We start from the raw sequence: 24,972 nt of genomic DNA, 5'->3' as shown, positions 1-24,972 counted from the left end.
TCAATTTAACAAAATAAGGTGAATAAAATAACCATACTAGATATTAAAGTAATCATCAGCATTATCCCTAAAGCACACGTAAATAAATAAATAAAAACCTATAAAATAGAAAAATAATAACAACTTAAATAAATAAAATATTTTCTTAATCGTCATCTATAAAATGTATATTCCCTTGAATCTTTAATTTAATCGTTAGCATATAAAATGTGTTGTTCGTTTTCTACTTAAAAAAAAAGGATTTTAACTCAATTTTAAATTCATATAAAACATGTTTACACACTAAAATTAGTCGATAAGTACTCTACATTACCGTATCTAGTCTATGATAATTTGATAACATAAATAAAATACTTCGTACAAACTTATAGTAATTTTTTAAAAAATAATTTTTTCCCTTGTGAATATCCGAGCGTTGCTCAGGTAAAGAACTAGTACGACGAATAAAATAAAGTGTAAATTTCTTAATTAGCCCACATTCTGACAAAATTATCGGCATTCTTTCCATATCATCCGTTAAAAGCATTTTTTTAAAAACCGATTTAGACCAAAACCGCTAATTGAACTAGCCTATATACCTTAAATAAAACCGCTAATTGAATAAGCGGATGATGGGTTGTATCACTACTCGAATGCCCCCTAACCCATTACAAGATCCGTCCAGTATATGCTTCTACATGTTGCCATGTTGGGTTAAGAATTACCCGAATTAATTATACTCTCGCCGTCCCATAACATACTCCAAATTAAATAACAAAAGAAAAGCTACTACACCTGGCTAAGGAAAAGAAGCCGTGCACAGCAGTTCATAAGACACAAAGATCCCGGCCTTCACACGTTCTTCTAAAGTATAAACACTGGTCACCCACACACACACTATTTCTTTTTCTCAATCGTCGGTCTCATTAACAAATTTCCCCCAATTTTTTTGCAACCACGATTCCCCCAAATCTCTGTATCCCTATTTTCTCTCTCATCTTCCCTATTTTCGCTACTCAATCGATCTAATTCTACTCTTTCACTCGTCAATTTTTCTGGGTGGAAGATCAAATCTAGGGTTTCGATCATCTTCACGATTTGTCAGCATGAATCAAGAATAGTATGTTCTCTTAATTTAGCTGATTATTGTTTATATTGTTATGAATTTTGGTTGATTTCAGTAGTAGACTGGATTTTAGGGTTAGGGTTTTCTGATTTGGTATTTTAATTTTAATTTTTTTTAATTGGGGCTAAATAGTGTAGGTTGTTTGGATGTTAGCAGAAGATTATGTAATTGTAAATAGGTGGACTTGTTTTTAATGATTATGTAATTAGTTATGGTTATGGTTTGTTGGTATTGTGCAGAAATTACAATGTATGTAAATAAATTGGTGAAAATGTAGTTCTTTGGATTGGTGGGTTAATATAGATGTTATTCTGTGATTATGTTATCTTTTTGAGTCTAAGACAATTGATTGATATGCTATGATTTTGATGTTGAACAATGTCTGTGGTGCAGTGATTACCTTTTTAAGCTTTTGCTTATTGGAGATTCTGGTGTTGGAAAATCATGCCTTCTGCTGAGATTTGCGGTAAAATGTTAGCTTTTGGTTTTGTTTGTATTGAGAAAATGGGTCTCGGCTCCTTTTCTGCTTCATGCTTCTGAAGGAATGATTATTATGTAGTATGTACTAATTGGAGCTTTAATGCTTCTCTTATGCAGGATGATTCATATGTCGAGAGCTACATAAGCACAATCGGCGTTGATTTTGTGAGTATATTTTCCTGATGTGGCAATGAACTACTTTCCTCCTTCCTCTACCCCGTTATAAAAAGTTATGTTGAGTAGATTTTATTTTTCTGTAGACAATTAGAACTGTAAATTTTACTTGGTGTGAAATAATGATCTGTTTCATGTTTTAGTTATAGGACAATGTTATAAAACTCTATATCTGGAAATTGAGACATTAATTGGTGATATTGAACATCCGAACATGTTAGGGCTATTAGTCAGCTAAGTGAGGTGATCCTTGCTTTGGTATTAGCCGGTTGTTTGTAGGCATAAAGATTGCTATAATGTCACATTTGTATATTAAATGTGATTAAAGAGGGCGAAGGTGCTTTGACTAGTTAAAATAGAGTTGTTTAGTCTAAGATGGTATTCCTAAAAGGCTAAGATTTAGTTCTTTCCTTTTTTTTTTTTTTGGTTTTTCCTCTTTTCTTGTCTTTTCATGTATTTACTCTTTCTTATCTTTACGTCCACTCTTTGAAGACTGAACAATGATAATTATTTAAGTAAAATATTTCAAAGACTAGTTCTTTTGTTTTTTTTATAAGTACTGGAATATATGAGTTGTAAAATGTTAGTGTCCTTGTTTCTAGATATCTAATGAATTTTTTTAACTGTATTATTTACTGATCAGTTATCTGAAATTAATTTTCTTTTGTAGAAAATTCGTACAGTCGAGCAAGATGGGAAAACCATTAAGCTTCAAATTGTAAGTATTTGCATTTTTGCAGTTGCTATGTGAATTATAAGCTTGGAAACAGACTTTGATGTCACTCTTGCCCAATATAGTGGGATACTGCAGGACAAGAACGTTTTCGGACTATTACAAGTAGTTACTACCGTGGTGCTCATGGAATCATAGTAAGCTGATGAATCTTTGTATTCATATCTAAAAGTCATAGTGCCTTGTTAATGTTTGTGTTTTCTTTGCATTAATGCGATGCTTCTTTTAGATTGTGTATGATGTAACAGATCAACAAAGCTTTGATAATGTCAAGCAATGGCTGAACGAAATTGATCGCTATGCAAGTGACAATGTTGTCAAAATTTTGGTCGGAAACAAAAGTGATTTGACTTCTAACAAGGTGGTTTCATATGAAACAGCAAAGGTATTGTTAGCCTACTCTTGCACTTTGATTTTATATCATATATTCATTCCGAGGTATTTGGTGTTGGATCAGCCTGCTCTGATGAACCATCATTTAGGTCAATATTATTTTCTGTCTGCAAAAATGAAATTTTGAGAGAAGATCAATGTTTCAATCTCACCCTTTTGGAAGAGTGTGTGCTTTTTGTAAACCCAAGTGTCACCTTTTCTTGCTGCTGACCATTTATCCCACTTGTCATCTGGTGCCATTGAAAGATAAATGTATTCCTAGTGTTGAAAGTGTTCTAGCATCTTGTTAGTCAATTTCCAATATGAAGGACCTTATAAAGAAAAAAAAACCTATATTTTGAAAAGATTCGTCCTATTAGCATTTAGCAATATGCTGATCATTGAAACTGGCCTTATCCAATTGTAGGAACCATGACTAGTTATGCTCTGTGTAGGGTTTTTTTTTTGTTTCAATTGTGGGTTAAAATTAGTGACATTTGTCTCATGGAGCTCAAGTGGTAGTCATTTTGATCAGTGGAGGGAATGGTTTTTGTGTATGGGAACATCTATTGTTATGGCCTATTGGTATGACTTATGATACATTGAACATAGGGAAAGCACATCCAAGATAAGATTTCTGTTGACCATTTGGCCTTTTGAAATAGTTAATTTGGAATTGGTGTTATTTTGACGAATTTATTTGATAATGAGGTGTTTGAAAATTAATTATGCTTCTTATCTTTTGTAAGGCATTCGCTGATGAGATTGGAATCCCATTCTTGGAAACAAGTGCTAAGAATTCAACAAATGTAGAAGACGCATTCATGACAATGGCTGCAGAGATTAAAAAAAGGTTAGGTTTTGCTTTCTCTTTTTTGAGAAAAACCAAATCAATATGGTCATCATCATTTTTTCGAAAGCTTCTTTATAAACCAAGTCCTATAATGTTTACAAGATGGATTTGACCAAATATGATGATGTATGACCTTGTATACGCGCTGGATTTTTTATTCAACTTTGGAAAAGCCCTATATCAAAAGTCTGCAGAGTAATTGTTTCAGATTACAAGATTAGGTGGTTAACACTTGGCAGTCTAAAGAGCATATTGTGTTATGGCTTGGCTATGTGTTTTAATCCATTTTTGGTTATTGATTAGATTTCTGCTTCACTGTACTGTTCTACACTTCTAATTGATGAATTACCCTTTTGTGGCTGGATAGCTGTAATGTTTTCTAAAATTCACTTTTTCCGTATGTAGAGTGGCAAGCCAACCAGCATCAAGTGCTACCAGACCAACAACAGTACCAATCCGTGGGCAGCCTGTGGGACAGAAGTCCAACTGTTGCTCGTGATTTACGGGTCTTTCTGTTATGTTTTTAATCAGGGCATGCCATAGAGCAGGACTGCACAACCACAGAAAAGTGACTGGGTGTGTTGTTCATCAGTCTTATTGCAAGTTTCATGTCTGTATATTATGTTTTACTCAATGAAATTGATGTGTGATCTTTTGTGTTGGATAGAATTTAAAATTTGTTATTCTCATCAACAGTAGCTTGATATACTCTTAAAAGTGGTGGTTGTTCTGGACCCAATGAAACTGTTCTATTTGCTTTTAAGCATCTAATTTGGATCTTTTAAATCATGTTATTTACGATTATTACCCATATATCCTTTGTCATGAAGACAAATGGTAGCCTGGGTGGTGAACTACACTGCCCTGGAACTTGATTCTCGGATTGATCCTTCCTCGAGCAGAGGGTAGGGAGTCTGTATTAGCTTTTACTTGTGCTCTATCTAGCTATGTAGCTATGCTCAAGTAAGTGAACAAAAAAGGTGACCAACTGCCCCTCTGACTGAGAAATGGTTATAGAAATTGTCTAGAACCAGACATCCCTATCTGGCCACTAGAAAAACTCTCCGGTCTCCCCATTATAATACTACTTCCGTTTTTAAATAAGAGTTACACTGGTTGGGCTTTCCAATTAAGGAATAGGCGAGGTTACAGTTCAACAGATGAGAGGAATCATGTGTTGAGTACCAAAAATGGGTATTTAGCAATTAACTATTTTGTGGCCCGGGCGATGCCTTGGATTTTTCTTTAGTGATAATATTTTGTAAACAGTACTTTATATCTAAAGAATTACTTTACTTTCTCCCTTTTTTTTTTATTATTGGGGTTGGGTACAAGTATTTTGGTATTGGAAAAAAGTAAGACAGAGAAAGGTTAAAATACAAAATTGCCCATGTGATACATTGATAAACTAAAGTAAGTATGAAAAAGCAAGGGTATGTTGGGTATTTATAGTGTGAATACAAATAATTTTTTTCCTAAAGAGGAAATAGTCTAATATTTGTGAAACTTCCTAAAACAGCAAGTGGTGCAATAATAAAAGAACGGAGGAAGTATTATTTTCGGGAAAAATATATGGGTGGAAAGAAATGCACTAGTCGCTAGTTTTAAAATTACCAATATGCAATTAGGACTTTAACAATTTTAAACAGCATATAAGTAGGCATAAAGTAATTAGCACCAACAATAAATACTCAACACAAAATAAACTTTAGGCTAAGTATCAAAAATATTTTACCTCAAGGGTTTCAATTACAGAATTACTACAAGGTCTACTATAGTCTAGTAATATATGATATATAGGATTGGCCGATTGGGTTGATGTCCAAATTTATTTCAAATATGAAAGGAAGAAACAATGGTATGATTTTTTTTTTTTTTGGCTGTAATTGAAAACATCAGTTACAAAAATTAAAAAGTAATGAGCAACGTTATGTATTTAGTGCAATTATTCAACTCAAATTAGTTGGAAATAGTAACGGTCATCTGTTACCAAATTTAATTAAGCAATAATGTTTGCTCCAATTAAAGATAATTATTATGAATAGTAAATCAAGCAAAACAATTAAATGACAATAAATTATTAAAACACTTTTCGTAATGGCGGTGGTTAAGAAGTGAGACCCTTCAATTCAAGGACACTAAAAAATGGTGGTTCTATGTTTTCCTTTTGACAAATAGAGAATACAAGTCACAGATTTCATTTTTTTTTTTTTTTGAAACCAAACATGCAAGCTAGTGTTATTCAAGTAGTAAGAAATCAGACAATACATAAGGTTCAATCTCGCGAGGGCAATGATTTTCCCACACTTGCTCGACCCCAAAAGGAACTAGCTTTGCAAGGAGATGGACAACACTATTCCCATCTCTTAAAACATGATACCACCTAACAAAAGAAAAAGAATTACAAAGCTCTAAAATATCACTCAACACCAAATCAAGGTCTGAAAGGAAGGTAACTCCTTTGGAAAGGAGCTGGCAATCGGTCTCAAAGATGACCCTGTCAAAACCATATCTACGCCCCAATTTAGCAGCCAACACAAGCGATTTGGCTTCAGCAATCTCGGGTGGCCAACAGGCCCTGACTCTCCTCGTGGCTGCAAAGATAATTCGGCCTTCATGGTCTCTGGCTGCTGCACCTAATCCCACCCATCCATCTTCACTCAGCGACGCATCCGCATTGATTTTGATAGTGCCTTCAGGAGGTGCACACCAGATTTTTGAGCTCATTTTAGTCCTAGGCCTCGCAACCCCATAAACCTGAGCAGCATATTTTTGATTTATAGGTGTAGATTTTATAATGTCAATAAAGGTTTTGGTTTTATCAGATTTGTAATTTATTACTCCCTCCGTTTCATAATGTTAGTCACATATGGAATCTATCACATAAAATAAGAAAACAAATATATTGGAATCTAACATTAAAGTACAATAGATTTCATAATTAGGTTACCTTATTTAACTTTTTTGATTTTTCATTAGGAAAGCACGAGTCATGATTGCATAATTTAAGATAAAAATTTCCTAACTTAGAGTCATGTCATCAATCCACAATCAATTAATTAAATAAAAAATCAAGTTATAAATGAAATAAATTCCATATGGGTAGATTTTTTTGAAATGTCCAAAATAGTATATGGGACTAACATTATAAAATGGAGGGAGTATTATTTAGTTATTTTTAATTATTGGGCTTTAAGTTTCTAATTGTCGTCTCTTTGCTTGTGTCTTATTTATTTATGTTTTTGTTTTATTTTAAAATTTTTATTTTTATGTATTTTCAGCTCTAGGTGGAGACATTTAATATTGAAAGAAAGATGTGACATAAGATGACACATAAGATGACTTGTTTCATAGAAACAAAGTGAGCCTATTCTCTCTCTAAAAACGAGAGCCTCTCTCACTAGAAAGTGAGCCTATTTCACCTCCGGTGAGTTCTCCCCCTGAGCTAGGGTTTATCCTATTCTGCAGCGCTTGATCCTGTTCTCTTAATATCTCTTAATATCCTCTAGTATCTCTTCAGCGTATCTCCTTCTAAGCTCGTGGATTGGAGCTATTCCAAAGCTCCCTCTAGGTGGGATAGGAATTTCTCTAGTTTGCTTCTGTCTGTGGTTTTTCTTATTGTTCTTCTCCCAAGATTAGTGCTTTTTCTATACCCAAGACAATCTGTTTTACACTTGGAAACTATTTCTTCTTCTGGAAAAGCTTCAAACCTTTTATCTATCCTTGATTGCTTCGTTTAAGCTGTACTTTTATTTGGGCGGCTCATGCAACCAATCCTAATTTAGCATTAATTGCTCTAATCTCTTTATTAGCCGTCAGTACCTATTCTTAGACTGCGGCTGGGTTTTATTAGCATTGTTTATTTCAATGTTCTTGCTCCCCATGCTTATTCTGGTTCTTCTTTCAATATCGATTGGCTTGCTATAAATGCAACTGTGTTTTCTCAGTGCTTCCAAACACATTCTCTTCTACTCTTAGTATTCTTTTCTTCTCTGTCTTTTCTCTGTCATACCCTACAACTTATTCCTTATTCCTTTCCTTTGTCTTTTGCTCATCATAAGTAATAATTCCTCTCCAAATAGTGCTCATAATGAGCATATCAACCTGGATCTTAGAGGGGGGCCACTGATCCCTCCTCCACCAGACTTTAACTTGGCTTATAGTACTATTAATTTCAATGCTTGTGTCATTGGATTTTTTGTTGGACCACACCCACCTTCGGAGGCCTTTGTACAACACATTGTTAACTCTAGGTGGATCAAAAGGGGAATGGTAAGAGTCCACAGATCTGGCCCATACTATCTTTTTGAATGCTCGAATAGAGACGACCAAGAAGGGCTTATTCGAGTCAGCACTGCTATAATAGATGGCAGAATCATCAACTTTAGAAGGCACCAGGCTGATTTTGTGCCGCATCAGATGAGCTTTTCCATGACCAGGATGTGGGTAAGAGTCTACGGCTTGCCCCTAGCTTACCTCACTACTGGGTGGGCTCGTCAAATTTTCCGACATATGGGCTATATAGAGGAAATTGACCACAACAATGGGAACCTCCCTCTCCAAGCTGAACTCCGGGCTAGGATGTTGATTGACATCTCCCTGCCTCTCATTCCTGGTTGCTTTATCCCCTTGGAAGGAGATAGGGTTATTTGGGTGTATTTGCGCTATGAAGGGGTATTCAAGTTCTGTAAACTTTGCGGCTGTGCTGGCCACTCCACGGCTAGGTGTATGCTTCACCCAACGACAGCTAGGAGGAGAGTGCGAAGCAGGCTTGATGAAGTCCAAGCTGACGGCATACGGGTATTGTATGGCCCCTCCGAATATCCGTATTATACTAATTATATTTGTGGTTTGCCGGATACTTACAGGTTCCGCAACACTAGCGCAGATCTAAGGCTCCTAGAGGAACCGGAAGACAACATCATCTATCACAGAGTCCCTCATGAGAATATGGATTATGATGATGGTAGATTTCATGAAAATCCCCCTTACTCTCCGGATAGTGACAATAGTGAACATTTTCACACCGGAGAGGAGGAATTATCTGATGAATCCGAGCTTGCAAACAGTGATTTGTTGCCAATGCAGGTCGATCTAACTCTGTCTCCAGGGAGAAGATTCGGATTAGGTGATGATCCTTATGCGGAGTTTACTCAAACTAAGCAATCTTCTCATTCAAGTGACAAGTACATTCCTCCCCTTCCTCGCCCTATTTTTCGGGGTTCTACTTACGAGGTGGGCGAATCCTCTGCTGCGCAACAACGCACTAATGCTGCAAGATCCACCTTCGAGGTGGGTGAACCATCTGCTGCCCAACAGAGACCTATGGTCGAAAGATCCACTTTCGAAGTAGGTGAATCTTCAGCAGGCCAAAGAAGGCCACAACTTGGTGGGGGACCAGGCTTTCTCTTTCACATATTAGGCATCTCTGATTAGGCTTGCTCCCCAGTTGAGTTTGGCTTCAATAACTCCAGTTTTCTGGGAAACAGAGTTCAAGCTCCTGCTCCTTCCTTGCTGCCACATCCGGGTTTTCTCAGCCCCTCTATTATGGCAACTACCAGAGTCGAATCTCCGCACTTAACTGATGAAGAGTACGCGCGTATGATTGAAGCAAGCACTATCCTCTCTCTGGGTATTAACAGGGCCAGAAACAACGATCCTCGCAGAATTGTTCCCCTCACTCGAGCCTCTACTGCGCCATTCCTAAGGCTCACCACCGCTGAAATCGCGGGGCTACCGAACCTCCCTCTCACGGAGTTCGACCCCCCTAACTCACCGGTATCCCCTTTTAGCTCTTTTAACTTTACTGAGTTATTTAATTATGATGATAGTGCTAACTCAAGACAGAGAATCATTGAAGCAACAAAACACAACTCACACTCTTGTGATGGGGATTCAGTGAGACTACATGAAGATGCTCACAATTGGGGTGAAAGAAGCAGGCTTAAACGCTTGCACAGATGGTCGGAAAAGGGAGGGTTCAGCATATGGTTAAAGGATAAAAAAGGAAAAAAGAAATTTGCCTCGAAGGCCATCTCTGACCCGAGTATGGCTATGGATTTTGGTGTCGAAATTGATGAGGATCTGATGCGAAGGGCAAAATTAAAAAGGCCACAAGAACTGTCTTCTTCTTTTGAGGAGTCGTGCAAAAGGCATAAGAGTGAGGAGGTTACCTCACATCTCAGGATAACTCAAGATGATATGGATATTGCCTTACAGGTGACCATTTTGGAATCAGTAAAGGGTTCATTGATGGGTGAGGTGGTTGCACCGTTCCAACCCCCGAGTGACCCATGAATATTGTAGCATGGAATTGTAGGGGATTAAACGATCCACATTCCCTTGCAATCCCCTATCTTGTGTGGATCTACCAAAACAAATTTCCTACGTTTATGTTTATTTCGGAAACAAAAACGACCTATAGTAATGCCGCTTCTAAGTTAGATTACTTAAGACCAACCGCAATTTTTGGTTTTGATTCGGAAGGTAGTAGTGGTGGTCTCTTAGCTTTAAGTTGGTGTAGTGAAGTTGTGGAATGTTTGTACTCGTCAAAAAATATTATCCTATGTAAAATTTCTGAAATTAATGGAAATTTTAAGTATGTGCTTTTCTTTTATGGGGAACCTCTAGTAGAAAATAGAAGAGTCATCTGGGAATTTTTGCAACTACTTCTGGATGAGTACAAAAATGTGCTTATAATTGGTGACTTTAATCAAGTTGAGAGTGGGTTTGATAAATTGGGTGGAGCAAGCAATATTAGGGGAAGTGATGCCTTCTTAGATTGGAGACTAAGCAGTGATGTCACGGAGGTTCCGTTCTCGGGGCCGCGTTTTACTTGGAGTAATAAACGGGAACAACACGAACTCATTCTAGAAAGACTGGATAGAGCATACATTACCGGAGAATGGTTTAATCATACTCCGGAGGGAAGAATAGTTTATGAGCCGATTATATGTTCGGATCATGCAGTTATCACTTATTACTCCAATTCGATCACAAGAAAGTCGAACCGTCCTTACCAAATTGAAAATTGGTGCCTAAAAATTCCGGAGGTAAATACAATTGTTCATGATTCTTGGAAAATTGATATGAATGGATCTTGTATGTTTAGGCTCTCGAAAAAATTAAGTATTGTGAGATTTAATCTCCAAAATTGGTGTTTGATGAATAAGAAGAGCTGGGGTGTTAATTGGAGGAACATTTCGAAAGAGTTAGGTAGTGTGGGGGATAATATTGATTCGATCCAGAAGGGGGAACACTACATCAATCAAATAAATTCAATTATTCCGGAATGCAAGCTTAATTTCGAGTACTGGAGACAACGAATGAAATCCAATTGGATTAAATATGGAGACTGCCCAACCACTTTGATGTACAGGAGGGTGAAGCAAAAACAACTACAAAAGGATATTCTTACCCTTAAAAATGATGAAGATACATGGGTGGAAGGGCATGATGAAGTGGAGCAATTGGTCCTCAATTCGGTTAAGGAAATTTTTAGCCCGACTCTTGATAATAACCATGGGGAAGACATAGACTTACTTCTTCGACAGCTGCACATTCCTTCTATCAGTATGGAGGATCGAGAATGGCTTGATAGGCCTTTCTCTCAACAGGAAATAAAGAAAGCAATGTTCGATATGCACGGGTCTAAATCTCCGGGTCCGGATGGTTTCACTGTGGACTTCTTCCACCTGTACTGGAAGGAGGTAGATCAACTGGTTATTGATAGCGTACAACAATTTCTCAGGTCTGGCAATATGCTAAAGGAATGGAATCAATCACTCCTTGTTCTCATCCCGAAAGTGAAGGTACCGGAAAGTGCTAACCATTTCAGACCTATTAGCCTCTGCAATACTATTTATAAATGCATCTCTAAGTGTCTGGTCAATAGGATGAAGTTGGTGCTCCCTGGTATTATTTCGGATTATCAACACGCCTTCATCCCTGGTAAATATATGGAAGACAATATCCTCATGAGTCATGAGCTTATGCATCTTATCAACTCAAAAAAGAACTCGAACCTCGCTGCAGTAAAAATAGATATGTCTAAGGCCTATGACAGGGTAGATTGGCTCTTCCTCACCAAGATTCTTAACAAATATGGATTCTCTAATCACTGGATAAGAATGATATCACAGTGTGTATCTACAGTAAGCTATAAAACTGTCATCAACAGGCACACCTCTAGGCCCTTTGCCCCAAAATGTGGATTGAGGCAAGGGGATCCTCTATCCCCTTATCTTTTTCTCTTCTGTATGGATATCCTATCAAGAATGCTGACTCTGGCTGAAGATATAAACCAGATAAAGGGTTTAAAGGTCTCCAGGAGATCACCTGCTATCTCGCACCTTTTCTTTGCAGATGATGCTATGCTCTTTTTCAGGGAAACTGAGGACTCTTGTCAGTGTGTTCGGGATATTCTCCATCGGTTTGGGAAGGCTTTAGGACAGAGGTTAAAACTTCAGAAGTCTCTTGTGAAATTTTCCACAGGTATGCCAGAAGATGTTAAAGTTGCCCTGAAAAGAATTATGTCTATGTCTGAAACCACAAATGTGGGCGTGCATTTGGGTGCTCCAATTGTTATACAGGGAAAGAAAAAACTATCTTTCCAGTATCTGGTGGACAAAGTAACGGAGAAAATTGTCTCCTGGGCTTCCTTACATCTTTCACAGGTGGCAAAATTAATTCTTATCAACACGGTCCCGGTGAGTATCTCGGCTCATGTCATGAAGTGCCTAAAACTTCCCCAAAGCATTGCCAATAAAATTGACTCCGTCATTACAAAATTTTGGTGGTCGAACAACAGGAATAAAGGTATACACTGGGTGAAAAGGGAGGTAATCCAACTCCCGAAAAGTATGGGGGGCTTAGGTGTCCGAGGCATTTCAAATCTCAATGATGCCATGCTGTTCAAACAAGCCTCTAGAATGCACCTCAACCCTCAGCTTCTTATATCAAAGGTACATACTAGCTTCCAACCTTATGGTATTTGTAACATCATGACTCCGTTAAGGAGGACAGGGAATCCATCTATGGGAAGATCAGGATTACAAAAGGTGGTTTCTTCTTTCGAGGAAGGTTTCGCTTGGAAGGTTGGCAACGGGGAAAATATAAAGGCCATTAGCACTCCTTGGGTGAAAGGACGAATTCCAATTGCAAACTCTAACCAAACGCTAGGAGCCTCCATGGGGTGGATGGTAAGTGACTTCATTGACAGGAATCATGCTTCTTGGAATCCGGGTAAGATTAGACAATGTTTTGATTGGAATAGTGCCAAAGAAATCCTTTCTATGGAACTCCCGTCTGAGCCAAAAGATGACTACCTGTACTGGAAATACCACCCCTCTGGCAAATACAGTGTCAAAACTGGCTACTACTTTCTCTCGAGAAACCAAGAGATCAACACTTTCTCTTTCTCCACCAAAGACGAAGATTTTGCAAAGCTAATTTGGAGGTTGAACATTCAACCAAAGTGGAAAATCTTCATGTGGAAACTCCTTCATAATGGTATAGCGGTAAAGGTAAACTTGGCCAACCGAGGCATACAAGTTAATGCAATGTGTGAGTTGTGTAGCACGGACTTGGAAGATAGCCAACACTTGTTCCGATTCTGTTCTCTAGCAAAAGCAGTTTGGGAGACCTACCCTACTGTTCTTTGCTCTGATTTCACTGGTGTCCAATCTTTAAGAAATTGGATCCAACACTGTATCCTGCTCTTTTACGAGAAGGATGGTAGGCGTAGCAACCGGATCACCACATTTATTGCTGTTTTGTGGGGTCTTTGGAAGTCTAGGAATGCAAGAGTCTTCAAGGGAATCGACATAACCATCACAACGGTTACAGAAATGGTCAATATTGCTACCCAAGAGCATGAGATTTTCTCTAAAGAGAATAGGGGGCAAGACGCAAATGGGTTTGAAGAGAATGGAAATACGACTGCTTTGCCACCGGGTTTTAACCATGTCCATCTAGGAGAAGATAAATCTGGGTTTGCTAATTTTATTCTGCAGATTGATGGCTCCTGGGAGAAGGCGTCTCTAAAGGCAAGTATAGGATGGGCTATCACGGGTCCGGATCAATCCTACACCTTCGATGGTGGAGGCAAACATGGGACTGCCTCCTCAGCTTTACAATGTGAAGCATGGGCCTGCATAGAGGCTCTTAAGTGGAGCAAATCTTAAGGATTTGAGGAAATCCTAATACTTTCGGACTCGATCCTTTTGCTGGAAAATTTGAAGGACTCTCGAGGTAAGGACATCTCCATTGCTTGGATGGTGGACGAAATTAGAAAGGTAGGAAATCGGTTTAGGAAATGTGCTATCATCAAGGTTAAAAGAGAACAAGTGCAGCGTGCTAATGATATAGCCAAATCATGTCGTTGTTCTACTTCTAACTTAGACCTCTAGTTTGTATGTAATTCCTTTGCTATTGTCAAAAAAAAAAAAAAAAAAAAAAAAAAAAAAATGACACATAAGACACATGTGGCGCCAAGTTATGTTTATGTTGATGTTTATGAAGATTAATTTGTTGTAGCAATTTATATCTATGCTTAGGATTTTTTTTTGAAATAACCACTCTTCAAACCATCCTATTTTGAAATAACCACCTCTTTTTTCGAATACTTAAAATAACCACCTATTAAAAAGAAAAAAATTATAATTCACCACCCATTGCCCGAATCCGACCAATTTTCCGTCAAGTGGACCCACCTAACAACTATTTTTTTTCATCAACAATTTATTAACTATTACTAAAACAAAATATTGCTGACATGACGTCATCATTGTTCATATGCCACTCTCATAATAAAAAATTTCCGCTTAAATTCAATGATGATTTTTTTTTTTTTTTTTTTTTTTTTTGTGGATCTATCATATTTAATAATTTTGAAATTTGAATAATAGAAGCTTCTGCATTACAACTACAACTATCAATTTTCCTTAAAAAATGAAATAATTCTAAGTAACACACTTATAAATAGACTTCTACATTGAAATATGTATTAGACACAGTTGAACAAGTATTATATCATAATTTTGATGAAGATCTAAATTTTTAAAAGTACATATATTTTTGTCAAGGTGCATAACTCTTATTTATACATATCCATTTTTTTTAAAAAAAAAATGTACAAATTATGAAAATAGATTTTATATAAACCGTGCATCGCACAGGTTCTAATCTAGTTTAATACTAAAACAGACACCAGGAGTGACACAGTTCACATCCTGGTGCTGTTTTTCCCTCCAAAACTCACTTTCCCTTTTTAACCCTTTTTTATGTAAATATTTGATACAACTATAATAATATCATTCCAAATCTTTTATATTATCTTTATGACAAAAATATTTCTTTTTATCTGGTGTTCATAATTCTTCAATACACATTTGCCTAAAATATTAATTCAACTCCAATTATATGATAACAAAGTAATAGTATATTTTGCCAAAAAAAGTAATACTTCGTAATAAAATTGATTCATATTAAAGAAATTACTTTAAAGCGTTGCTTTTATTTGTTAGATACAATTATTTAAAAAAAAAAAAATTAGACTTACCGTGCATGGCACGGGACCTAAACTAGTTTTATATACTTAGAACCTCGATACTTTTTTCCTCACTTCATTTTTTCATATTCATAAACCTTGGTTCTCAATTTTGGGTGAAATTCATTGTCGCATACAACAATTAAACAATTGAGTCAATAATTGAACATATAACTAGTTTTTGGCTGATAAATTGTTATTTGATACGATTTTAGAGTAATTTCGAACCTTGTTTACTTGGTATATTAGCATTTTGGTTCACTTTTACTCTATTTTTGTTCAACTTTTGTGTATCCCTTGCTTCACGGGTTGTTAGTGTTTTTGTTGGGATTTTAGGTTCAAGGGCGACCATTTGAGGAATTTGGATGATAAACCGAGGTTAGAAGCCGAAACAATGGAGCAAAACCGAAGAAAAGTGAAGATAAAGGCCTTAGAGAGTCTGCACCGACGTGCAAAGTATTGCACGTCCGTGCAGAAGTGTTCCAGCACGACCAGAAGCTACTGCTTGCTGTTTTCAAGGCCTGCACGTCCGTGCAGAACTCAGCACATCCGTGCAGGTTATTCAGCACATCCGTGCATGATCCAGCAGGCTCGTGCAGGTTGCTCCGCCAAAACTGAGCCTTCTGCCTCCCAGGTGCACGTCCGTGCCAATATCGGCACGTCCGTGCCAATATCGGCACGTCCGTGCAGGATGCCCTGAGTAAAACAGTACCTTCTGCCTCCCAGGTGCACGTCCGTGCCAATATCAGCACGTCCGTGCAGGATGCCCTGAGTAAAACAGTACCTTCTGCCTCCCAGGTGCACGCCCGTGCCAATATCAGCACGTCCGTGCAGGTATAGTTGCACGTCCGTGCCAACCTCAGCACGTCCGTGCTGACCTGTAGCCGTGCCCGACTCTTGTTTTCTCCGTCCTTTTTATTTGGGGGTCTATATAAATAACCTTGGAAGCTCATTTGTAGGGAGGGAAGTTTTTAGTGCCTCCTCTTAGTTTGCAATTGTAGAAACACAAATATTCTCAAATCATTAGCTAGATTATAATTATTAGCTTGGAAATTTGATTCTCAATCATTGTAGAAGACAAGTTCCACCATTGATATTCAAGTTGAAGCTTCTAGTAACATTTTCTCACTCTTCTCTTCCATTTTAATTGCTTTGATTGTTAATCATCTTGCTTAATTCTTGTATGCTTAGATTGTTATTTAGCTTAATCCTTGGTTAATTCTTGTTCATGAGTTACTTGAAATCCTTAATTGCTTAAATCTCCATGGATTGTGAGTAGTCTAATTTTCTAGGGTTTGGGTAAAACCCTCAATGTAGTCACTAATTACTTGTTGCATGTGTTAATTTGGTAATTGTTAGGTGTTAATTAGTTGAGCTTAAGTGGTTTAATTGCTTAGTTCTTGTATATGGCCATTGCTAGAACTATTATCTAAGCTTTCTCAACGAAGGATCGAGAGATGAACTTGAGTTAGCTCCCTTATGCTTAATTGACTTGAAATACCATGAGAATAGGAATTTCCAGTCAAGGGAATGTTTTTGTCATCGTGATTATGCTTTAACGCTTGTTTTATGCTTTGTAACCACGAGAGTAGGTTGTATTCATAATTCGAGTAATCCCTCTAGCTTGAGAGAGTAGTTGGGTGCTTTAGATGACTTCCCCTATATCATTCCCTAATTACCATTGTTTGCTACTTGCTAATTGTGATTTGTGACGAAATTGAGTGGCATATCCCAAGCCCTAGAACTCTCTAAATATAGTTAATCTCCCCCTAGCTCTAGTTGACTTGAACTAGCACTTGTTACATAAAACCAAACCAATTTCGACTTCATTTAGCTTATTTATGCGGTAGTATTTCGGTGGTTGATTCAACGCCTCTCTTGGGTTCGACCCTTTCTTACCCTTGCTATTAGCTAGTGAGACCAAGATAGGACTTTATCTTTGGTAGGCTCGACGACGGCCTATCAAATTTTGGCGCCGTTGCCGGGGAGGCAAAGTCACATTGAATGTATTATTGTTGAATGAGTCTAAGTGTGTATATTTGTATCATAATTTTTCTTATTTATTTTTGTATATTTGTGTTTTCAACTTGTGATAGTTATTGCTAACGTTTTTCTTAGCTTTGTTTGACCTTGCATGACACGGAAGAGTAAGCAATCACTGCTTATTCCCGTTGATCCAGAGTTAAATAGGACTTTGAGAAACGTGAGGAGGCTTTTGCAAGGCACACCCCAGTTCTCTATTGTATATTCGGATTCCGATCCGGAGGAAATCTTTACAACCAACGAAGAAGATAACATGGGTGACAACGATCCTCCTCCACCATTGTTACGGGATTATGACCACCCCAATGCTTTCACACTTCGGAGTGGCATACGTCTCCCTACTACGAATGCAAATAATTTTGAGCTTTCACCTCAACTCATTCGTATGATACAAAGTGATCAATTTGGTGGGAGTTCTCATGAGTGTCATTTTTCTCATTTGGACAACTTTCTCGAATTGTGCACAACCATCAAGCAAAACAACATTACGGAAGAGTTCATCCGTATGCACATGTTTCAATTCTCCCTCCGTGACAAAGCAAAGCATTGGTTGAGAACGGTAGAAGAGGGATCATTGACCACATGGGATGAAGTTACTAGAGCTTTCCTTGGAAAGTATTGTCCACCCGAAAAGACCGCCGAACTAAGAAGGAAAATCACCAATTTCAACCAAGAGATTGATGAAACCTTAAGTGAAGCTTGGGAGCGTTTCAAGGACTACACTAGAAAATGCCCACACCATGGTTTCACGTTATGGATTATTGTTCAAAGCTTTTATGATGGTCTTACTCCTACTTCAAGGGCCAACCTTGATAACGGGGCCGGTGGTAGTCTTAAAAAGCTATCAGTGGATGATGCATACAAGATGATTGAAGAAGTGGCAAAGCACTATGCATACGGAGGTGATAGACGACAACCTCAAGTAAAGAAGGGCGGAATCCACGACCTTAGTGCAATAGACCTTATTGCATCAAAGTTTGACATGCTAGCTCACAGGCTAGATCAAGCCACCCTTACATCTCCAAGCTCTTCTTCACAACAAGTCATGTCTTGTGAAACTTGTGGAGGAAATGATCACTTGTCCTCCTATTGCAACTCAACTAACCAAGAACAAGCTGAGGCTATTGGGCAAAGAAACGATCAATACTCTCAACCCTATAATTAAGGTTGGAAACCCCAACAAAACTCGGGTTGGAAACAACAAAATCAAGGCCCTCCTCAAAACTAATACAATCAATCTCATCCACAAAACCAACAAGCTCCTTACCGTCACCCTAACCAAAGGGACCAAAACCAACAAAGGCAACAATATAACCAACCCGCTCCTCCACCTCCTCAAAAATCTAGTCTTGAAGCCGCACTTGAAACCTTCATTACACAACAAGGAAGAAGCAATGCGGATATGCAAGCGAACATCCAACAACTTCAAGCACACAACAAGATAATTGAGAATCAATTGGCTCAAATTGCGCAACAAGTTGGAAGTTCATCCTCCAATCCTAGTGGTCACTTCCCAAGCTCAACGGTTGTGAACCCAAAGGAGCAAGCTAAGGCCATTACTTTGAGATCGGGGAGAGGCTATGAAGGCCCGGTTATGAGTGAAGAGGAGCCACAAAAGAGAGATGAGGGAGTTGTGGTAAGAAATGAGGATGAGTTTGAAAATGAGATAGTTGATGTTGAGAGAAAGGAGCCACAAAGTAAGAATGAGGGAGATGAGGAAAGGGTAGAAAAGCCCCCTATGAAAGTATACAAGCCTCCCATTCCATTCCCTCATAGGATTGTTGAAAAGAAATTGAATGAAAAGTTTTCAAACTTTCTTGAAGTCATGAGAGGACTGCAAGTGAATATTCCCTTTCTTCATGCTATGTCACAAATGCCTACATATGCAAAATTTTTTAAGGATCTTTTATCCAACAAGAGTAGGCTTGAAGAGAGTGCAACCATCTCCCTTCCTAAGGAGGTGAGTGCAATCATTCAAAACAAGCTCCCTCAAAAGCTTGCTGACCCCGGTAGCTATGCAATACCGGTGAAGATTGGAGACTTAGAGGCTATGGATACTTTATGTGATCTTGGGGCAAGTGTGAGTTTGATGCCCTATTCTATTGCTAAGAGTTTGAAAGTGGGAGACTTGAAGCCAAAAAGAATGTCCTTGCAATTGGCCGACCGCACGGTTAGGCTACCTTTGGGAATTCTTGAAAATGTACCGGTTCAAGTTGGAAGAGTATTTGTGCCATGTGATTTTGTGGTAATGGAAATGAAAGAAGATACTACGATGCCCCTAATCTTGGGAAGACCGTTTTTGAACACTGCGGGTGTTGTGATTGATATGAAGCAAGGAAGATTGACCTTGAATGTGGGAGATGAGAAAATATCATTTTCATTTCCACAAACATTGAAAAAGCCATTGTATGATGAAGTTCATAGAGTTGATACATTGGAAAGGGACTTAGAGAAGTTCCAAGAAAATTTGTTTGAAGGAGATCCTTTACAAGCTATCCTAACGGGGGGCTTAGTTGAGGAAGGTGAAGAAACGAGGGGGTATGATCTTTTACTCAACCAACCTTTGGTCCACAACGAAAAGAAAGTGGAAGTGCTTAATGTGGAGGTAAAAGAGGAGAGGACTACGCCTCCTCACAAGGTTGAACTTAAACCCCTTCCTCCTTTACTTAAATATTCTTTTCTTGATGATAGTGAGAATTATCCCGTTATTGTCAATGCTAAACTTGATGATACCTCTCTTGGGAAACTCCTAGTTGTTTTAAGGGAGTATAGAGGCGTCATTGGGTACAAAATTGATGACATTAAGGGGATAAGTCCTACTATATGCATGCATAAGATTTTACTTGATGATGATCATGCTTCCTCAATTGAGCACCAAAGAAGGCTCAATCCAAACATGAAGGAAGTTGTGAAAAAAGAAGTTTTAAAACTTCTTGAAGCGGGCATAATCTACCCTATCTCCGATAGTAAGTGGGTTAGCCCGGTTCAAGTTGTGCATAAAAAGGGAGGCATGACCATCATCAAGAATGATAAGGGTGAGACCATTTCTACGAGGTCGGTCACCGGGTGGAGGATGTGTATTGATTATAAAAATTGAATAAGTCCACCCGGAAAGACCACTTCCCACTCCCCTTCATCGATCAAATATTGGAAAGACTAGCATCACATAGTCACTATTGCTTCTTGGATGGATACTCGGGATTCTTCCAAATCCCAATCCAACCCGAGGATCAAGAGAAGACTACATTCACATGCCCTTTTGGCACCTTTGCTTATCGAAGGATGCCATTTGGACTTTGTAATGCACCTTCCACATTCCAAAGGTGTATGATGTCTATTTTTTCCGACATGCTTGAATCATCAATTGAAGTATTCATGGATGACTTTTCTGTTTTTGGTTCATCTTTTGACATTTGTCTTTCAAATTTGATTAAAGTATTGAAAAGATGTCAAGAGGTGAACTTGGTTTTGAATTGGGAAAAATGTCATTTCATGGTAGAGGAAGGAATTGTTCTTGGTCATGTAATTTCTAGTAGGGGCATTGAAGTAGATCGTGCCAAAATTGAGGTCATTGAGCGCCTCCCACCCCCTACAAATGTGAAGGGGATAAGGAGCTTTCTTGGACACGCGGGTTTTTACCGCCGGTTCATAAAGGATTTTTCAAAAATCGCAAAGCCGCTCACTCAATTGTTGGTAAAGGATGCCCCTTTTGTGTTTACTAATGATTGTTTGCTAGCATTTGATAGGTTGAAGGAGGCATTGATTTCGGCTCCTATCATTCAACCCCCTAATTGGGAGCTTCCTTTTGAGCTTATGTGTGATGCATCGGATTTTGCCATTGGGTCCGTTCTTGGATAAAGGAAGGATAAGAAGCTCCATGCTATCTACTACACTAGCAAAACTTTGGATGATGCACAAAGGAATTACACAACCACGGAAAAGGAGTTTCTAGCCATTGTTCATGCAATTGAGAAGTTTAGGTCATACTTGTTGGGATCCAAAGTCATAGTCTTCACCGACCATGCGGCCTTGAAGTACCTCTTGTCCAAGAAGGAACCAAAGCCAAGATTGATACGGTGGGTCTTGCTCTTACAAGACTATGACATTGAGATTAGGGACAAGAAGGGTGCCGAAAATGTGGTAGCCGATCATCTTTCACGGTTGCCTATCATTGTAGGTGATCTTGATAACTTGCCAATCGACGATTCATTCCCGGATGATCAACTATTTGCTATTCTCCAAGCCCCGGCACCATGGTTTGCGGACATTGCAAACTACTTGTCTTGCTCTATTCTTCCTCCCGACCTCTCCTATCAACAAAAAAGGAAGTTTCTTCATGATGTTCGCCAATACTTTTGGGACGACCCCTTGCTCTTCAAACAAGGTGTTGATGGCCTTTTTAGAAGGCGTGTCCCGGATAATGAAATTGAAGATGTTATCACAATGTGTCACTCCTCACCTTGTGGAGGACATATGAGTGCCAACAAGACCTTGGCGAAAATATTGCAATGCGGTTTCTTTTGGCCAACAATGTTCAAGGATGTGTGGGGTGTGGTGAAAGCTTGTGACCGGTGTCAAAGAACCGGTAATGTTTCAAAAAGAAATGAAATGCCTTTAAACAACATCCTTGAACTTGAAATTTTTGATGTATGGGGCATCGATTTTATGGGGCCTTTCCCGAGCTCTTTTGGGAACAAGTTCATTCTAGTGGCCGTCGATTACGTATCGAAGTGGGTGGAAGCGGTTGCATCTCCTACTAATGATGCTAAGGTTGTGGTCAAGCTCTTCAAAAGAGTAATTTTCCCAAGGTTTGGAGTGCCCCGGGCTGTGATTAGTGATGGGGGTTCACACTTTGCAAAGCGATCCTTTCAAGCTCTCCTTGAGAAATATGGTGTGAGGCACAAGGTGTCATTAGCTTACCACCCCCAAACAAGTGGTCAAGCTGAAATTTCAAACCGGGAGGTAAAAATGATCCTTGAGAAAACGGTGGATAGGTCTAGAAAAAATTGGTCTACAAAGCTTGATGATGCTCTATGGGCCTATCGCACCGCGTTCAAAACTCCTATTGGCACCACACCATACAAGCTTGTTTTTGGGAAGTCATGCCACTTGCCGGTAGAACTTGAGCATCGAGCTCATTGGGCTATCAAAACATTAAATTTCGACCTTCAAAGCGCCGATGAGAAGAGGTTGCTTGACCTCCACGCCTTGGAAGAATTAAGAATGGATGCATATGAGAGTGCAAGGATTTACAAAGAAAAGACCAAGGCTTGGCATGACAAGCATATTAGCAAAAGGGAGTTTAAGGAAGGTGATAAGGTCTTACTTTTCAATTCCCGGTTGAAGTTGTTTCCGGGTAAGCTTAAGTCAAGATGGAGTGGACCTTTCACCGTTAAGAAGGTGTTTCCATATGGAGCGATAGAAATCTCAAATAACAATGGTGAACCGTTCAAAGTGAATGGCCAAAGGCTTAAGGCATACTTTGACGGTTTTGTGCATGAGGAAGCCAAGGTTGTTCACCTTGATGAGTTTGATGTTCTCTACTCTCATTGATCTCGCAATGCCGTCAAGCTAGTGACGTTAAAAGAGCGCTTCCGGGAGGCAACCCGAGTTTCTCAACTCTCTCTCTCTCACACAAACTATTATCTAATTTCCATCACTCTTACTATTACTAACTCTTCTCTCAAATGTCTTTTGTAGGTGTTGATGAAAAGAAAAGTAAGAAAGGGTTTTGGTGGAAGTGATGTAGTAGATAATAGCAATAATAATATTAATGGTAATGATAATAATTCTATTATTATTATGCCTTACTATTACTACTATTAAAAAAAAAAAAAAAAAAAAAAAAAGAAGATCGTGCAGCATCAGGTCTGCACGGACGTGCAGAGTATCGCACGTCCGTGCAGAAGCAGTCAGAAGCAATCAGAAACTTTGAATTAAATTTCTCCAGATTGGCACGGACGTGCCAAATCCTGCACGTCCGTGCAAGGTGGCTAAGCACGTCCGTGCCAAGTCCTGCACGTCCGTGCTGAACAAGTCAGTATATTATTAAAGTTTCTGCCAGAGGCTGCACGTCCGTGCCAAATTACGCACGTCCGTGCTACGTAGCACATCCGTGCCTAATCCTGCACGTCCGTGCCAAGCAAGTCAGTAACCTTATTCAGGCTTCTGTCTGAGGCTGCACGTCCGTGCCAACTGTTGCACGTCCGTGCCACCGCGAAAAACCCTGGCAGCAGCACGGTTATATCCAAAAAAAAAAAAAAAAAATTTCACTCACTCTCATTTCTCCATCTCACGTCCCTCACTCCTCCTCTCTCTAAAACTTTCCTCTTTCAAAACCCACTCAATTTACTAGTAGAAAAATTGCATTTGGCACCCCCCATATGGCACCGGTTCAGCCCAAACCGGTGCCAAAAATCGGCCCAAAATTGGGCGGGTTTTTAAAAAAAGGGAAAAGGCACCGGTTCAACCCAAACCGGTGCCAAAAATAAAAAGAGCACCGGTTTGAACCGGTGCCTTTTCGAACCGGGTCATTTAAATATTAAAAAAAAAAAACCGCCTTTATAAACTACCCCCAAACCCTAGCTAATTCATTAGGCCGTTTTCTTTCTCTCTCCTTTCCTCTCCTCTCCTCTTTCTTTCTCCTACCCTCTCCTCCTCTTTCGCCTCTTTATCTTTCTGGATCTCCTACCTCCTCCTTTCTATGATCACTCGAAAACCACCAACAAATCGAAGACAACACCATGCAACAGCGATTTTGAGGTTTTTCAATCGATTTCTTGTTTTTTTTTTCCAATTCAATCAATTTCTAGGTTTTTCGATTTCAATTTTTTTTTTTTCAATTATTTCGATTTTTGATTGTTTATTCCGATTTCTGGTTTTTTATAATTCGAATTTAATAGTTTTTTTTTTCGATTTTGATTTTTTCAATTTCGATTTCTGGGTTTTTTTTAATTCTTTTTTCGATTTTTTTTTTTTTTTCTATTTCTGGGTTTTTCTTTTCGATTTTTTTTTAATTGTGTTTTATTCGATTTTGATTTTGTTTTTCAATTTCAATTTCGATTTCTGGGTTAATTTTCTGTTAAAATAATTGATTATTTTGGGTTAATGCATGCGGTTTTTGGGTTTTTTCCCATTTCAATTCTCTTCTAATTGGGTTTTTTTTTCAATTTTCATTTTTGATTTTGGATCTCTGGGTTTATTTTATTTTTGATTTCATTTTTGTTTTTCGATCTCTGGGTTTTTTTTTCCAGATTTCAATTTTTTTTTTTTTCGATTTTAAATTTTTTGTTTTCTGGGTTTCGAATACTGGAGTTTTTTAATTTATTTTCTGGATTCTAATTTTTTTATATTTATTTTCTGGGGTTTTTTTTAATCGAATTTAATTATATTTATTTTCTGGTTTTTTTTTTTTTTTTTTATAATGATTTTCGATTTTGATTTTGATTTTATTCGATTTTTTTTCTGGGTTTTTTTTTAATATTTTTATTTTTCGATTTTCTTTTTAACTGATGTTCTGGGTGTTTTTTTTTCTTTTCAACTGCTTTTCTTTTTTATTTTTTCGATTTTCTGGATTTTTTTTAAAAAAATTTTTTTGCAGCTTAATTAAATCTTTTTAATCAATTTATTTTGGTTGTTTTAATTGGTGCAGGTACTTAGATCTT

The 24,972-nt window shown here is 38.2% G+C and overlaps 2 protein-coding genes and 1 non-coding gene across 3 annotated transcripts; 1 reads left to right on the top strand and 2 right to left on the bottom strand.

The window, feature by feature from the left end:
- Nucleotides 1-793: 793 nt before the first annotated feature.
- On the top strand, nucleotides 794-4,528 carry LOC145635863 (GTP-binding protein YPTM2-like). Its single transcript, XM_081687236.1, has 8 exons — nucleotides 794-1,099; nucleotides 1,499-1,571; nucleotides 1,703-1,750; nucleotides 2,430-2,477; nucleotides 2,558-2,629; nucleotides 2,722-2,877; nucleotides 3,614-3,717; nucleotides 4,123-4,528. Exons 1-8 carry the CDS (start codon nucleotides 1,086-1,088, stop codon nucleotides 4,214-4,216), a joined length of 609 nt encoding a protein of 202 aa, XP_081543362.1. The 5' UTR covers nucleotides 794-1,085; the 3' UTR covers nucleotides 4,217-4,528.
- A 1,427-nt stretch (nucleotides 4,529-5,955) lies between these two features.
- On the bottom strand, nucleotides 5,956-6,444 carry LOC145636687 (uncharacterized). The gene has a single exon (XM_081688251.1). The coding sequence runs from the start codon at nucleotides 6,442-6,444 to the stop codon at nucleotides 5,956-5,958; it is 489 nt and encodes a 162-aa protein (XP_081544377.1).
- An 11,504-nt stretch (nucleotides 6,445-17,948) lies between these two features.
- LOC145637422 (small nucleolar RNA R71) lies at nucleotides 17,949-18,055 on the bottom strand. The gene has a single exon (XR_014114208.1). It is a non-coding gene; the product is annotated as a small nucleolar RNA R71 (small nucleolar RNA).
- Nucleotides 18,056-24,972: the final 6,917 nt, after the last annotated feature.

The sequence above is a fragment of the Chenopodium album genome, chromosome 6, assembly GCF_948465745.1.
Source record: "Chenopodium album chromosome 6, dcCheAlbu1.1, whole genome shotgun sequence".
Taxonomy (NCBI): domain Eukaryota; kingdom Viridiplantae; phylum Streptophyta; class Magnoliopsida; order Caryophyllales; family Amaranthaceae; genus Chenopodium; species Chenopodium album.
This window is presented reverse-complemented; position numbering and strand designations above follow the sequence as displayed.

What these genes read in the sequence shown, in the direction of transcription:
- LOC145635863 (XM_081687236.1), top strand. An exon ending in GCACAATCGGCGTTGATTTT is followed by an intron (nt 1,751 to 2,429) that starts GTGAGTATATTT and finishes TTTCTTTTGTAG; the next exon opens with AAAATTCGTACAGTCGAGCA. An exon ending in TTTCATATGAAACAGCAAAG is followed by an intron (nt 2,878 to 3,613) that starts GTATTGTTAGCC and finishes ATCTTTTGTAAG; the next exon opens with GCATTCGCTGATGAGATTGG.
- LOC145636687 (XM_081688251.1), bottom strand. Translation starts at nt 6,444, where the DNA reads ATGAGCTCAAAAATCTGGTGTGCACCTCCTGAAGGCACTATCAAAATC.